This window comes from Megalopta genalis, chromosome 3 (assembly GCF_051020955.1).
Source record: "Megalopta genalis isolate 19385.01 chromosome 3, iyMegGena1_principal, whole genome shotgun sequence".
NCBI classification, from domain to species: Eukaryota; Metazoa; Arthropoda; class Insecta; order Hymenoptera; family Halictidae; genus Megalopta; species Megalopta genalis.
In genome coordinates this window covers 8,408,450-8,424,665 of record NC_135015.1, presented here as the reverse complement: position 1 = coordinate 8,424,665, position 16,216 = coordinate 8,408,450, and the positions used below count along the sequence as shown (strand labels likewise).

The window sequence follows — 16,216 nt, the reverse complement described above, 5'->3', positions numbered from 1 at the left end:
CAATCTTACGAGTTTGCAGCAGCCTGTTCATCAAGCGTGTTTAATTATAGACCCACAAGAGAAGCTCCCGAACCGTTAGGTTGACTTTTTAATGAGCCTCTGACAGATCGTAGTTCTCGTCTGGCCAATAAACCCTATCGGGGATTGAGAGCATTAAAAATTAAGCATCGCGTTCCCCGTGTCATTCTAAGACCATTCTGCGCGACAAAGTAAGACAATCTCTATAATCAATGTGGCAAAATTAGTGCAAGTAATACAGATGAAATTGCGTCTTTACAGGAAATCGCGAAGTAGTAGAACACTTCGAGGCAAGAAGGGTAGTGGAACCGGTTACTCTCGGGTGACCTTTGGCTCGTTTTCGGGCATAAACAATTTTATATTTATCGAATAAAACAAATTAAATTTTTGTATTCTTTCATTTCATTTCTTTTCGAATAAGAAAATGTAATGTGTCTTATTCGATAAATATAAAGTCAATTATGCCCGAAAACGAACCAAAGGCTCAACGATTAACCCTTTGCAGTCGGAGCTATTTTAACTCGAAATTTAAAATAGTTTCTCTGACCTATAGTGTTTCCGTTTTATACGAAATAGAATTTTGTAGCTCGTGCAACAATTACGCTATTAAGAGTTTCATAAATATAAAGAAAATATGATAACGTTAACATTATTTTCAAACGTGACATAACAATTTTTAGTAGCGCCTTAGAGTCGCCACTCGTCTGCAAAAGGTTAACCCTTTGCACTCGTGTGGCGACTCTGAGGCGCCACTAAAAATTGGTATACTATTTTTCAAAATCATTCTAAGAGCGTCAGACTCGATTATATTTAAAAAAAGAAAACTATTAAAATCGCATTGTACTTGTCAACAGGCTCAATTTCACATACATAAATCGCAATAAATTATATAAAATAGAAATACCGTAGATCAGTAATCATGTTTCGAATTTCCAATTCAAATAGCTTCGACTGCAAAGGGTTAATCACCCCACAGTAACCGGCTCCACTAGCCTATCCAATGAATGTCGGACCAAGAAACGTCCGCCATTGCGTGTATCTGTTATCTTCGAATCTATTGGGCGGAGTATTGACGTAGTACAGCGAGTACTCTGGCAAATGCTAATGAATAAGCAGCGCATGGCCAGTCCAAGCCGATTAGTCTAACAATGGTCCCACTTTGTCACGGTATGCACCGCGTTTCGGCGCATCTGTTGTTCGCGAAAGCGCCAAGATCGCTCGGATAAAATCGAGGAACGGTGCCACGACTGTGCCGGCGTTCCCGTGTTCTGCGCAGTCGTCCATCGCAAGCAAGGTTAACGACGACCAACGATCACTAACCTTTGGGCGGCTGCATCCCCAACTTTTTCATGCCTTCCCGGACCTCTTCGAGGTCCGTGTCCGAGACCCTCATGCTATCGGACACGAATTCGTGGCCTGGCGAATCGGCCAGCGCGCTGTTACTGCTGCCCGTCACGGTTCCGCTGGTTTCCTGGCCAGTGGTCACTTGAACTGTGCGCAAGACAACACTCACGGCTAAACTAGAAGGGCTGGGAACTTCCTAACGCTATACACGAAGCCGGCTAAAACGGCATTCTAGCGTTGCTCTTTTGTTAGTTTCGTTCTTTTGCACGCCGTGGTTAGCTTAGCTGTTTCTCTTTTCTTTTTTTTTTTCTGTGAGAACGCGCGGCCGGCTGGGTGTCCGATGTGTGTATGTACAAGAAACCGCCGCACTTCCGTTTTGCGAGAGGTAAAAATGGACGGAGAACAGCACTTTATCTCTTTCGTTATTCCTCAATATTTGCTTTTTTAATATTTACTCTCCTGCTGCCCGGAACCAGTGTAATCTAATGGAACGGTCGACTCTATTGTTGTTAATTTATGGCACGACTTATCCAGATTGCCTTGCGTTATTCTTTTCTTGATAAATGTTGCAATGTTTTTCGTCTCGCGTAAAATGGCTCGAAGTGACGGTGCACTTTTTACCAGGTTTTTCATTCGAAGCTTTTTATAGCCTTTTTACGGGGGACTAATGTAAATCTCTGCAAGCTGTTTTTCAAACGACGCAGTAGAAATCGGCTTAAGTCGAATTGGACAGAGTTCTTTATTTGTATAGAATTTTTATCAAATTACGTTTACGCGACTTTTGCTATTTTTCACGATCAATGAATCACAATCGTCGATTGCATTTAGCAAGAAGAGAATGTTGCATTGATCTCTGATTTGGGTATGGAAAATAATTTTTAATGGAAGTATACCTTTGTTATTTTTTGTTATTTTTCACGATCAATGAATCACAATCGTCGATTGCATTTAGCAAGAAGAGAATGTTGCGTTGATCTCTGATCTGGGTTTGGAAAATAGCTTTTGATGGAAGTATACCTTTGTTATTTTTTGTTATTTTTCACGATCAATGAATCACAATTGTCGATTGCATTTAGCAAGAAGAGAATGTTGCGTTGATCTCTGATTTGGGTTTGGAAAATAGCTTTTAATGGAAGTATACCTTTAAGTAGTATAATATAGTAATCTTTACAGTAAAAGATGCTTTTATCAGAACAAGAATAAAGGAAAATCGACTTCCCGTAATCAAAATCTTCAAACATTTAATCAACATCTCCAAAATTTCATGAACTATAAACGCAGAAAAATCTCCAATTTAATGGAAGATAATTCAGTGTACACGAAATCTTCTGTTATTTCGCACTTGTTTGACAGTTTTCAAATCAAATAATACAGGCCAGCTTTAGATGCTGTGCTCCGTTCAGCAGAAGTCCTCCCAAAATCGCAGCTTCCGCGTTCATTTCATTATTGCTCTTGGCGACCAAGTTATTTAATTTCAAATGCGAAACATTATAAAGCCGTCAAAGTCTCCGGACTCATTCAACTTAGAGCAAGTATTCCCAGAAGTGCAGCGGGCTGTCGTATTCGGTTTCCCGGTTAAAAGGGGTAGGAGGTTTGGTGGCTCGGAAAGAGTGGAGAGAAGGGTAAAAGCCACTCGGAGAGGTCGTCTGAGAAATTATTTTTGAAATTCATCGATCTTGACGAGTACGGAGGTGATCCCGAAAGGATCAATGCTCTGGTCGTAAAATTTATTTTATAATAATTTTTCCGGTAATAATTACCAAGCTTTTAAATACACTTCGTCCATTTGTTAATAGTTTGAGTGTTACTTCATATATGACTGACACAATTTGCTTATAGAACTTGAAAATTAATTTTTATTATAATCTGTTAACCTTTACTGTACACATCGCATAAAAGTACTAAAATACTTAAAAATACTTATTAGTTTTAAACTATTTATAATTGTCTGTTCAAAAAATTACTGAATATTTTGGAGATATTCTAAAATAAAGATCACTTGCGTTTTTCTCCAAATTATAACTTCTGTAAATTGTAAAAGATATTGAAAGAGGCCTAGAAAGAGTGATTTGTGTTATGACAAAATTTCGTTGCACAGCACAGTTTAAGTGATACAAATCTTGTTAGGATTTGTAAGGTGTAAAGATGTAAGATATAAACAATTGTTATAACAAATCTTTTCCTTTCTGCTGCTATATTACTGAACGAGTTGTCCCAATTTCGTATGCATCGAAAAGCTGGTTAATATCGAAAATATTATTTATTATACAGGAATAAATATATTCGTCTTTACTGAAAATTAATTAAAATGAATCCTGCAACCAGAGCGCAGAGAACTTTTGGATGAATTTCATTAGCTTCCCGGGAAATTGTATTGTTCATTCGGTGTTCCTTTAGCGTCCTTTCGTTTTTGTCTCCTTTCGTTGTTCGAAAATAATCATAGCTCTCCGCGTGGAAACCCAGGTCGATCTGTCCTTTCCCCAACGTACTGGCGCTAATTTTCTGGCCGACCGGTTATCAATATTTCATCGGGAATTATCGTTTTACCACGAATTGACGTTGCATCTATAATTTTGACGCATCCGTGGGAATACCGATAGGACTTTAATCAGCCGTGGCTCGATAATTCTGACCACGACACATTGCTCATTTTCATCGGAATAGTATATAACCCGTTAACCTTTCTAGAATACAGTGTTGCGGCGTCGTTACCACTTTCATGAGGGGCAAATTCGATGGACCGGTGTACTTTGTTACGTGATTAGACCATGGATGTTTATGCATACTCGACGCCGCGCGTCGAATGAATTTCGGCTATCCAATCGCGCCGGAATTGTTTAATCGGTGGGTTAATTTCTAGGCGGTTTGTACATTTCCCGGAAATCACATAACTTCTCGAGAAGCGAATTGATTTTCCGCGAAACGAAATGTTAAATCTTTCCGCTCTGACGTTTGCTTTTATGACCCAATTACGTAGACGCTTCATTATCTTTTTTTCGGAGAAAACGACTGCGATGTGAAAAGTGCTCGCGTCCGATAAAATTTATTTTCTACGCTTTGCTGAAAAATGTTCGTTCCATCGAAAAATGTAGCCGCGGCACGAAGGCTGCTGTCACGATGGAAATCATTTTGCTTGCTTCAGTGAGAGAGTTTCTGGTTCTCGTCCGAAAATGTCACGGCAGGGTAATATTTTCCTCGCCTTATTAATTTCCCCGTTTAAGAAAAACGTAATGAAAGCCCGGTGAATGGAACGTAACAAGTGAAACCGGCAATGGAGGGCTCGAACATTTGTTACGAGGTTCTGTTTCGAGCTGGAAGCGGCTGCAAGAACCCCTGGAACAAATGGCTTATAAAGCTGTACTTTATCAAAACTCTTTTTACTCGATTCGCGGCGCGGGTACATTCCCGAACCTTTTTGCAACGTTTAGCAATCATCACGAGTATTGTATTCGCAATATTCCTGTTTCCTGAACAGCTGTAGAATGTGTCACGATCAAAAAGCCGGAAGATTCGCGGCGGCGAATCATAAACAAAAATATCACGATTTCTTATCTATTCTGAGAGCGATAAAACGATTTACGACGACTATTTTTGAAATTCGATAACACAACCGTAAATCGTTATTCTACTCTGGTGTACATTTTAGAACCGTTAGAATAAAATTCGCATAAATATCCGTAGAAACTGAGGTAAACATCCAGGGCCCGCAGTTGGTCAAAGTTTAACGCGCGTTCGGTCGAATTTCCCGCAGCACTGTTAACGGTGAAATCACGGGGGACTGTTTTGCAATATCAATGCGCCGGTACGTTGTTCGTGGCTCGCCCAGAGACAGGTAAATCTACGGGTCGCATAAAATTCTAAAATGTGCCATGCAAGGATGTTCCGTCGGAAGTAACGTCGCCGGATCATGGAACCGCGGCGTTAAAACGGCGAACGACGCGCGTGAACATTGCTTTCAATCCCGCCTCTTTCGTTTACAACGCCTGATCCCTCGTGTTCCAGCGACGTTCTCGATGGAAACAACGGGTTTCAAGTCAAGCAGCTCGAAACTGCGATGCAAACTAGAAGGCAGCGGTTACTGGGGGAACAAACGAAAAGGGCGTGTTTACGTTGCGCCCCTCTGATCGACTCTTTTGGAAGCAGCTTCGGCGTCGCCGTGTCGCGAGGACGGCGGCTACTCAAACATTCTCGATAACTGTCAGCCATTGAAATTACACCGGGCTCGAGTTTGTTGACGCAGAGCTGGAGTTTTGATTCAATTTGAGAGGACGGTGAAATGAAAATAAATAGGAGCGTGGAGGCGGTTACTACGGGGTGATCGGTTACTGTGCCTTTGATTTGTTTTCGGGCATAATTAACGTTATATTTGAGCCGTTTATTTTGAAAGTGGCATAAGTCACTTCTTCTTTTTCTTTTTTTTTTTAATGAAAAGATACCGTTCAATTGTAATTAGCGTTACCATTAACTCAATTTTTTTGAAAAACTGACTTATGCCACTTTCAAAATAAACGGCTCATTTATCGAATAAGACGTATTAAATCTTTTTATTAAAAAATAAATATAATAAAAGAATTAAAAATTTGTTTAATACAAAATGAAAGAATAACAAAATTGAATATGTCTTATTTGATAAATATAAAGTTAATTATGCCGGAAAACAAACCAAAGACTAAGCAATTGGTCATTCCACAGTAACTGGCTCCACTGCTTTAACTGGCGACTACCAAGTAAATAAACGAAATAATGTTCGAAAGAATAAATTTTGCGAATATCAAGATGATGCTAGTCGTGTTTCTCGGGAACGGCCAATCTTTGTTTATTTCGCGAGGAAATGAAAGCTAAAGCCGACACTTGCTGGATGAATTTTACGATGAGCATAGAAAATGAGCATGGACTTTTACGATCCGTAAACTGCTACGATTTCATGCTACGACTAACAAATTTCAAGTTAAACGTTATTGTCAGTGACACGTTCGTAAAATGCGCGTTTAGCTTCGTCGTAGGGAAGGCGTCGCCGTAAATTTTTGCTCGTCAAGAGTTTAAAGAATACATATGTTTCACGTGTGCCGGTCTTGTTAACAATATGTATTAATGCATGAGATTTATCTGCGGATTGCATCTGCATATTGATCAAAATGGAAATGGCTTTGAATTTTAAATCTCCAAATGAAAATTCTGTTCTTCTTTGATTCATAAAACGGGAGGAAAGATACAGGCAAAAGTCTAGGGTTGACACTAAATAAAAATTATTGAAATTATAAAGTCTTTCGTAGGAAATAATTGAATGAATTGCTTGACTGAAGTATACATTATAATAGAAAATACAAGATATCTAAATTAATTCAGTCTCGTAATTATATATATTGTAATAATAATATTTATATATTATAAGACATCTTTACTGCTCGGCAGGTTTAGTGTTAATAGGTCATAATCAGATAGAAGTAACAACAGAGAGCATTATAAATATAAATATTATAATAAATATTATAATATAATAATAATAATAATAATAATAAATATTATATTATTATTATATTATAATTATAATATATTATAATATTTATTAATTATAACATGATATTATAATAAATAAATATTATGATATTCTCCTCCCTGTTAAGAATAAAATTCCAGTTTCTCAGACATTTCCTTCTCCACGTCAACGGGCAAAAGCCGGAAGAATCCTTTAAGCTCGTCCAAGATGTCGAACGTCTTGGGAGTTGAAAAAAAAAAGAAATAGAATCGACCGCGCGATTTGCGAAAGAGTCGACCACGGGGCTCGATTATGCACCGGATGAATGCATCGTGCGGATAATACCGTCTAAGCGTGGGAAATTGCGGTCGGTACGAGTGGAAACTTTACCTTCAGGTTGATTCACGGATCCAGCCAGGTTCCCGCTGTTTTCTGCTTGGGCCATCGTGTTCAGCTCGTGGCTCTGGCGCAGTACGGATACTCGGTAGAAGTAGTTACGCCAGAAGTTCTCTTCTGATATTCTGCGCGACAGGTAAATTAATTGAGGCGTGAAACACGGCGAAGCCCGATGCCGGAGCGCGCGCGCGCGCGCCCGCGCCCGCGCCCGTGAGTTTACGATTTACCGTAATTAGACACCGGTTTGGAAATTGCCAATTAACGCCAGCCACCAAAGCAGACCGATTTAATTTAGACCGGTAATTAATTGATTCGAAGTCGCGCGAGCCGAGTTTTCTCGCTCTGATCTAGAACTGGATAGAGATCGACTTCTCGTTGGTTTCGTATCATTTGGTTATCAGGATAATCGTCCTACCCCTTATACACTGCGACTACTATCGCAATCCAAGTTACCTTGCGGCTGGCGTTCAATTTTCACCGCGACTAATTACTACGGATAAAGTTCCGTTTGACGGAAATCGATGCAGGCGTTTTGTTTCGAATTGATTAGATAGCTATGCAAGAGCTTACTGGAAAAGTATTTGGTCCGTAAGTTGGCGCGGTTTTAATTTCGATTTTAATTTTCGGCATAATAATTGTTTAACAGTTATGTCTCATGTATCGTTTGATAGTTTTTGTTTTCTCCTGTTGTGCGATTGTTTACTCATTCGTTCGAATACGTTGTACATTAATTTATTACATTTATAACTATTAATATAATTAAATTGATATAATTTATAAATATTAAAAAAGAACTGCACGTACTCATAAAATTGAAATTTATATTTTAAATATGCGCGGACTTGTTAGCAATATGTTTTACACTTGATTCTGTACGATAATGCTTTCTTTGTAACAAAAACTGCGAATCTTCAAATAAAATAAAAATATCATGTATCAATCGCAAAAGATAGACATCATTCTTTAATAATTTTGATAAGTTTTAAACAATATCTACTTATTTCTGCATAGAAATGCATAAAACTTGCAGTCTAGATATAACTATATATATTTTTAGATAATAGATCTTTTTTTGAAAATAAACTTGCTGCACCATCTTAAAGAAAGCAGTGACAAAAAATTGGAATGCTAATATAGTTAATAAACTATATTAATACTATATTAATAATATATAATATTATATATAATATAATATATATTAATATTATATATAATTATTATTATATATAATATAATACTATATTAATACTATATATAATTAATACTATATTAATACTAATTAATAAATTAGTATTTTTCAAGTGTGACAATTTTGCGATTTTGGCTAATATTTATTGTTCGCGGTACGAACTTCTTAATGAGAATTTCATTCCGATCGACATCCTAATAAGAATTTGATTCTGATCGATGTTGCGATCGTGTCGGACGGATTTAGTGCGAATCGATAACGTTATTAAGAAGTTCGCGCTGATTTAGAGCTAGTTAACGTGATCGACAGAAAGGTACTTACTCTTTTGGCACCAGCTGGTACCTCATATTTTCCAAATTCGGATCAAGAGCGAGGGTGGCCTGTGCCATCGCGAGTACACCTTCGAAATCCCAAGCGAAGTCGACACCCTCGGGCGGGGGCCTCAAGAAGTTACTTTTGTCCTGGAAACAATGTTCCGTTGAATTATGCATTCAACTCCGTCAACTTCCGTCGTCATAGAGTTTCGAACACCGACACATGGTTCACCGGCAGTCATTGGCCGGTCACGAAACTGACCGCTGTCAGGAAACTACCCCGGCTGATAAAAGTCCACGCTCAATCTAACACGGGAGAACTGTCGAAACTTTTCCCTCTTGTTGCCAAGATTATTTCTGGCGAACCACTATTTAACGGTTTCTCGAAACTTCGTTTTAACAATTCTTTACTTCCATCGTTATCTACGACAAAGTCACGGAACGTTTATTATCGAGAAATATTTCCAAAGATTCATTTTACAGATACATTTTTCAGTGAAATTAATTCTTTGCTTCACGATTATATTTGTTTACGCCGATAGAAAATGAATACCAAAGAAAATCAAATTATTATCCCCGTTGGCCTCATTCAATTTCACCCCTCGGCCAAACGGACAATACTTTCTGCTTACCGCGGACAGAAATTATTCATTCGCGTTCGGTCGAAAAGAGAATAATCCACGGTTTATAGACCGAGTTACAAAACACGATTCTTTCTATTTACATTTTTCATGAATAAGACAATCGAATTTACTCCATAAATTCTAGCCCGAACGTTTCCGAACGAACAATGCGAGAAAAGAACGATTATCAGCACAATAAAATCGGTTTACGCGTGCTCGGTAAACACGGTGCATAAAAGATGAACAGGCTCTGTTGCAATAAAAGCAACGACGGGATCTACCCATCCAGCGAGAACGTTTCTCCGCAGCGAGTGGGAAAAGACGGGAACGTCTTCAGACGGTTCATCGTGCCTGCGTTAATGACGAGAGTAAACGTCGCGTCCCGTAAATTGTATCGCGGCTACCGGTCCTTTGAGATACGGCGGGCACGTTGCGTTGTTCTCCACACACTGTTCTATTGTGCGAGCAAATCCAATTGCGACTCGGCTTCGCTTTTTTGCCGTGGATTCGTGAAACAAGTCGCTCAGCCGTGCATTTACGCTCGTGCTTCGAAATATGGAACCCGGTCTTGTAATTAACGAAAGTGGAAAATATTGTATTACGAAGAGCCAACGGGGAAATGGCAAAACGTGGCTCAACTGTAATTGTTTTAACAAGATCATTTAGAACCGCAACGAGCTGACTATGTTCTAGCGGTTTTTCGTTTATTTTGATCTTGCTGGAAGATTAGCGGAATAGAGCAATTTTAGTTGGTTCTTATTCGCCTTTCGCAGTGTGATACTAATTTGAATTTTAACGTGACATTTAATGTAATAAGTTCTGGCTGAAGAGGATGTTCAGTAAATAAAGAACATCCGAAGAATTCATTTTGGTAATTCAAAATAGAATTCAGAATTTATTTAAACTCTATTTCAAGTATAGATACTGCTTCGGGATTAATTTCTGCATCAATTTAATAGGGTAGCAATCGTTTCGAATTCCACTGGTACGTTTTAAGAATCTGCTTAATCCAGTGCTCTATAATATCGTGTCAGACTGGGAGATGTGTAATATGATCTACTAAATATAGATATTATTCACGTCTGTTACATCAAAGTAGAATTCTATCCTTCCATCGTCAATATTGAAACATTGAAATCAAGATTGGAAAACATTAAATATTAATGATCCGTCTCACGTAGGAATTTATTAGCGACAAGCAAGTGTTAATCGACGTAGCTTCTAAAGAAATCGTGGTGCAAAGGGTGAAATGTTAAGAAACTAAAAATTTTCTTATTTCTCAGCAAAACGTGTCGAGAAGAATTTACGATCAGAAATACAAAGGCAAATTAAAGTTTGTCGTAATAAAATATACAATTTTCACAAGTGTGTTGCAGTATTTCAAGTTAAAAGATTTTTATCCTCTTCGAATAAGAACTTACATCATTTTATCGTCATTTCAAAATCAAATTCTACCTCAGGAGAAGATGCAGAAAAAGAAAACGGCACGATTCGATCTACTTTGCCCTGCAAATGCCATTCAAGGAGCCTGAATCTGAATCGTGAAAAACTTAATCCGAATTTAAGTAACGCTGTGAAGGGACAATAATTCAAAGCGCGTCTAACTTTCGTACCGTGAAGAGATACAAAGAGCGGTGGATGAACAGAGATAGCAGAAAAGAGGAAGGTCGGAATGGAATTACTCACCGTCGAAAGAGATAGGCATTCTTCTCGTAGCACGTCCTCGTTCGGTGCGCCGACCCACGGTGCAACGGCCTCACCCTTCATGGAGAGCTTGTTGGCCATCATGGCCTCCTGCTCTTTGTTGAGTTCGGCGACCAATCTCTGAAATACCGTTAGCTCCATATTAAATAAGGGTACACGATGAGCGGGACAGGTATTTCCTACGATGTAGGACACAGAGCAATTATCGGTGTCATCGTCGCCGGCTCCGCGGCCACGGAAATAGCTGCGTGGAATCTGGGAAGTGTTCGGGAGCGTCGCGCCCGAGTCCGTTCACCCCCTACGTTAATTAGTTCGTCATCGTATTTTTGTCGATATCACCGGCTGCGCGTCGCGCATCGTTAAGATTCGATCGATTCGACTGGATTTCGCTGATGCAGCCTTCGTTTCTATGAAACCCCACGCCTTGCGATTCCGTTTCGAGGATTTTTATTCGATTCTCTCTCTGTCTGTCGTTCTTCTCGGTGAAGTCGCGCGAATATCGTGGAAGAATACAAGCAGAAAGAAAAACGCGCGGAGGAAAACGTGCTGAATAGATGAAAAATCGCATGACACCTCCGAGATTTCGTTCGAAGGCAAGGGGTTGTTCAATTCGGAGACTTAGATATGATTTTGATACTAGTATTGCATCGATAAGGCTGTACCGAAATGTGTGAATGTCGAGACCGATGTTCGATTAAAACAAAGATAAAGACTGGTATTTTTTTGGTTTTTCTTATGGTGATAGATATTATTAAGGTGATAGATTTCAAATAATACGTTCGTAAGCCTCATTAAAAAAAAAAATTTTAGCTATAGAAATACCAATTTAACATTATTATACCCAAATATATAAATGTCAATATATTTTCATATACGTATATTTTATTTTTTGTATTTTTTGTATTATTACAAAATATGTATAATATGTATTATTATTAATATATATTATATTTATATTAAATATTTTTTTTGTATTTTTGTCAATTATAATATTCTATTCTCTTCCATTTGCAAACGTGGAATTTAATTTATTTAGCCATAGAAATACCAATTTAACATTATTATACCTAAATATATAAATGTCAATATATTTTCATATAAATATATTTTATTTTTTGTATTTTTTGTATTATTACAAAATATATATAATATATATTATTATTAATATATATTATATTTATATTAAATATTTTTTTGTATTTTTCTCAATTATAATATTCTATTCTTTTCCATTTGCAAACGTGGAATATATATTATCATTAAACGACGGATTTTATGCATTTATGAGAAAAATGAATAGATCAACTGCAAAATAGCAAAAATGTTTATTCAATTTGAAAATATTTTTGCATCATTGTCAACTCGTTAGAATAACTAAAAAAGAAATAAATGCCTGGTTTCTACGTTTTGAAACGACTAAACGACAATTTTTATTTTGCATAAAATTCCGCAGTATAATTGTCATGAACGTACTGGTAATTACTTTGATTTCTGGGTCATAGCAATTGTATTACTGTATATCAGTTTCGGTACTTGCTAATATAATATCGATAATAAAATAATACTGATTCCAAATCTATGCTTAAAAATACTTTGAAAATTATAATGAAATAAAAAAACCGAGAGAATTACTGAAAAATACGGCTGTAACACAGATATTTTATATTTCGGTCAAAGTAGCCGATTAAATTATAGCTTACACTTGCAACGTGTTTGCAGTAGCATAAAATGGAAGGGATGATTAACCCTTTGCATTCGAAGCTATTTTAACTGTGAATAACAATTTTTTTTATCTTTGAATTAACAATTTTTTAAATCTTTGTTGATATAAAAATTATCTTAAAACGCGATGTAGCACATTTTAGTCACAACTCAGAGTCACCATTCGAGTGCAAAGGGTTAAGAATAGTAATTTATCTCGCCTTAAGATGTTTGGAAATTGATGTCTCAAGTTGCATGTTTTTATAGTTGTTGAAAACCGGTAACTATAAAAACGAGTCGCAAGGCTCGAATAATCGTATCCTCTCTTCCCAAATTACCCATTTTTGCGCACAATACGACCGCGAATTAGGGAGAAATTACTGTCTCAAATTTAGAATTGTTTAGAGCAGTGCAGCAGAATATATTTAGCAAGTTCCACTACTGTATCATAAAGTTTATTCATTTGTGTCCCGTAAATTCCGCGGTTTATGGTTTATGGTTTGCTAACAGATATTTCATCATTTCGGAAACTATCTGCATAGAATCTCTGTATCCTCAACGGTCTGACCAGAGCTACCTAATCTGTCTCTCTACATACTTTATGACCCGCATTGCCAACATCCGGTCTATCCTTACAATTACGACTATTGTACGTTTCTTACAAGACGAACACAAAGCTACTACCACAAAATTCAATGTACATGCAACATGCTTTGTAAGTTAATACATTTTTGCAGCGTCTCTTGGCAAAAAACAGAAGGAGAACGGTTCGTTTTGCTATATATATATATCCAGTTTAAGCATCCCCTTTCTCCACTGAAGCTTCCGTCATCAACTGATACGTTCCCATTTACCACATCGGTTTTACTCGCGTTTAAAATAAACATTATCCAACACCGATTGTAACCGTATATCGCGCATAACTCACGAAACAATGGGGGCGCGTTAATATCGCGATACCACTGAGACGACAAATGTAACATCTTGTCGGCGAACGCGTAAATAAATTCTTCGCGGAGGGTAAATATTAGTTCTAGTTGCTCCTAATTACCGTGCCGTTACCGTTTATTGTTCGAGTATACGAAATTGGAGCTGCTAACGAGAATAACCCAAGGATAAGCACGGAGCACCGAGGACGCGATCTACAACGAGACAAATGGTAAGGATTGGGCCAGGAACGAAGAAAAATGACCCGGCGAGGATCACGGTGATACCGAGCATCTAAAAGGATTAAAGACAGCGTAGTCCTGCGGCGGCGGAGCTCAGGCTTGGATAGGCGAGCTCCCTTATTATCGTCCTTGTATTTGGGTCAACTAACCTCCCGACTATGCGCAGGGACTGTGAAAGATTCGATATAGATCATCCTGCGCTTATTTCGGTAGAGGCGAGCATTTTGGGAAAATGCAATCTGCTCGAGAGACATTCCAAACTGTCGAATTTTGGCTTCATTAATCGGTAGCCTGGATTGCACAAGTAGCTTTCAAAATAACGCTAACAGCATCCGTGATGCACGGACTGCGAATTAAAAACCTTTTCGTGTCGATTACGAGAGACTGGAACCAAATAATAAATATGTTTCTTCTAAAAGAGTTTCTTCTCAAGTGCTTAAATATTTTAATCTGCCTACTCTCTCTCTCTCTCTCTCTCTCTCTCTCTGTGTGTGTGTGTGTGTGTGTGTGTGTGTGTGTGTGTGTGTGTGTGTGTGTGTGTTTCAAATTTTACTAGGATATTGGTGCCGGCTACTGGTTTGCTTTCGGGAATTATTAATTTGATATTTATCGGATAAATTAAATTTTGTTATTCTGTTCATTTTTTAATAAATAAGCTTAGCATGTCTTATTCGATAAGTACGAAGCTCTAACTTCTCTTCGCCATAAATCTGCCGTCTAAAGTGTAGTCGGAAGAAGACGGCTATTGCCATAAATCGTGCATAATGCAGGTAATATAATTGAAATTCAGAACTCTTTGTCGGCGCTTTCCACTCGAAATATATATGGCAGAGGAACCAGACGCAGAAACAGCTTCGACTTTCTCGAACAAGTAATTAGCTCCGCGCAAACATAATGGATTACCAACTGGTACACCCAGTTCATTCACTTTCCACGATACCTACGCCGCAAACCATAATTTATAATATCCGCGTAACGCTAAGTCCCGCTGACTGCCGCGTTAACGAACTTTCAAACTTGTTTGCGTCTATCTAAAAGTCATTACCACAACGGCCCCCTGTTTCCGCGAAGTAAAAGCATGATCATCGGATGGGTCGCGCCTTAATGGATCCAGCCAGACAGCGGAGGAGCACAGTAGCCAGCCGCGGATAAATACCGGGACGGAAAATTTCGAGCCGCGGGATAAATCGACGAATCTCGTATGCATCTGGCTAATATTAGAAGCGTCACGTGGCAGTCAAGGCTCAAGTTCGTCTAGGTGAGCACCCTTATTATCGCGGTGTTATTTGGGTCAACGAAGTTCTCGACTTTGCACGGCCAGCGCATCGCCGTCGCGACAACATTCCCCGTTAATCGTGCAACTTTCGTCCTGGAATCGATATCTCTGTTACGACGCCGCGCCGTTTACGAACTGCAGCCGAAGAATTCAGCCGTTCGAACGGCTCGAACTCGAACTTATTGTTCCCGACAATTACTTCGGGCACGAGATCATTGTTTCGAGTTCAACTAGCCTCGGAGCCTCGTGACTTTGAACACGTACTGAAAACGCGCGTGCATGCGAGATATCTGTAACGTGCATTAGCACGAACTGTATTAACACTGAACCTGCCACGGTCAAAATAATCGGTTTCTTATTTTACGATTCTACGAACTTTCGAGGCTCTTTCGCAGGAAATGCTGGAATAAATTACGTTATTGGAGCAAGTTCTGTTATGATAACTTTGCAAAACTTAAATGAATTTAATCTTTTCATTGTTCGTTAAGGCAATACACATCAATTCTTGTTACTGTTTGGTAGGTTTAGCGTTAAGTATTGGAAACAACTGGTGTGTATAAGAAAAACATTACTGAAATGAGAAAATTGAATTTATTTAGATTTTTAGATCGAATCATTTTTTACGAGTGCATCTTAATTATCTGTAATTGATATAATCTTCAATTAGTTTGTCTTCTTGCATTTTAAAACGATCATAAAGCTATATGCTTGAATTCTAAATTTATTAACATAATGGTTAAAGCTCCGATACACGTATAGATTCCGTCACTCGAGAGCACTCTTTCCTCGAGACACATCGACCTTGCATTCAACGTGCTAAGTACACGGATATGCAGTTAGCGAGCTCGCAAAATCAGTTAATGGAATTTACATGTATGCCGAGCATCGATTTTTCGGTTTCTGGAAGTAGAAAGATAATGCTTTGTGAGAAAAAACTATTCTTATAGCAAAAATACGTATGAAAGTTATAGTTCAAATTTCGATCGTTTAGAAAGATAATGCTTGG

General features: G+C 38.2%; 1 protein-coding gene across 3 annotated transcripts in view; it reads right to left on the bottom strand.

Moving 5' to 3' along the window:
• Positions 1 to 16,216, bottom strand: part of Sap47 (Synapse-associated protein 47kD) — a 155,997-nt gene that overhangs the window by 11,807 nt on the left and 127,974 nt on the right. For 2 of the 3 annotated variants that reach the window (XM_076519821.1, XM_076519823.1), the window contains exons 5-8: positions 11,047 to 11,184; positions 8,745 to 8,884; positions 7,229 to 7,359; positions 1,339 to 1,509 (exon numbers count right to left, since the gene is read on the bottom strand). In XM_076519821.1, the coding sequence (XP_076375936.1) occupies positions 1,339 to 1,509; positions 7,229 to 7,359; positions 8,745 to 8,884; positions 11,047 to 11,184 (580 nt within the window). The remainder of the gene's footprint in view (positions 1 to 1,338; positions 1,510 to 7,228; positions 7,360 to 8,744; positions 8,885 to 11,046; positions 11,185 to 16,216) is intronic. The other variant, XM_076519822.1, reaches the window with a different exon arrangement.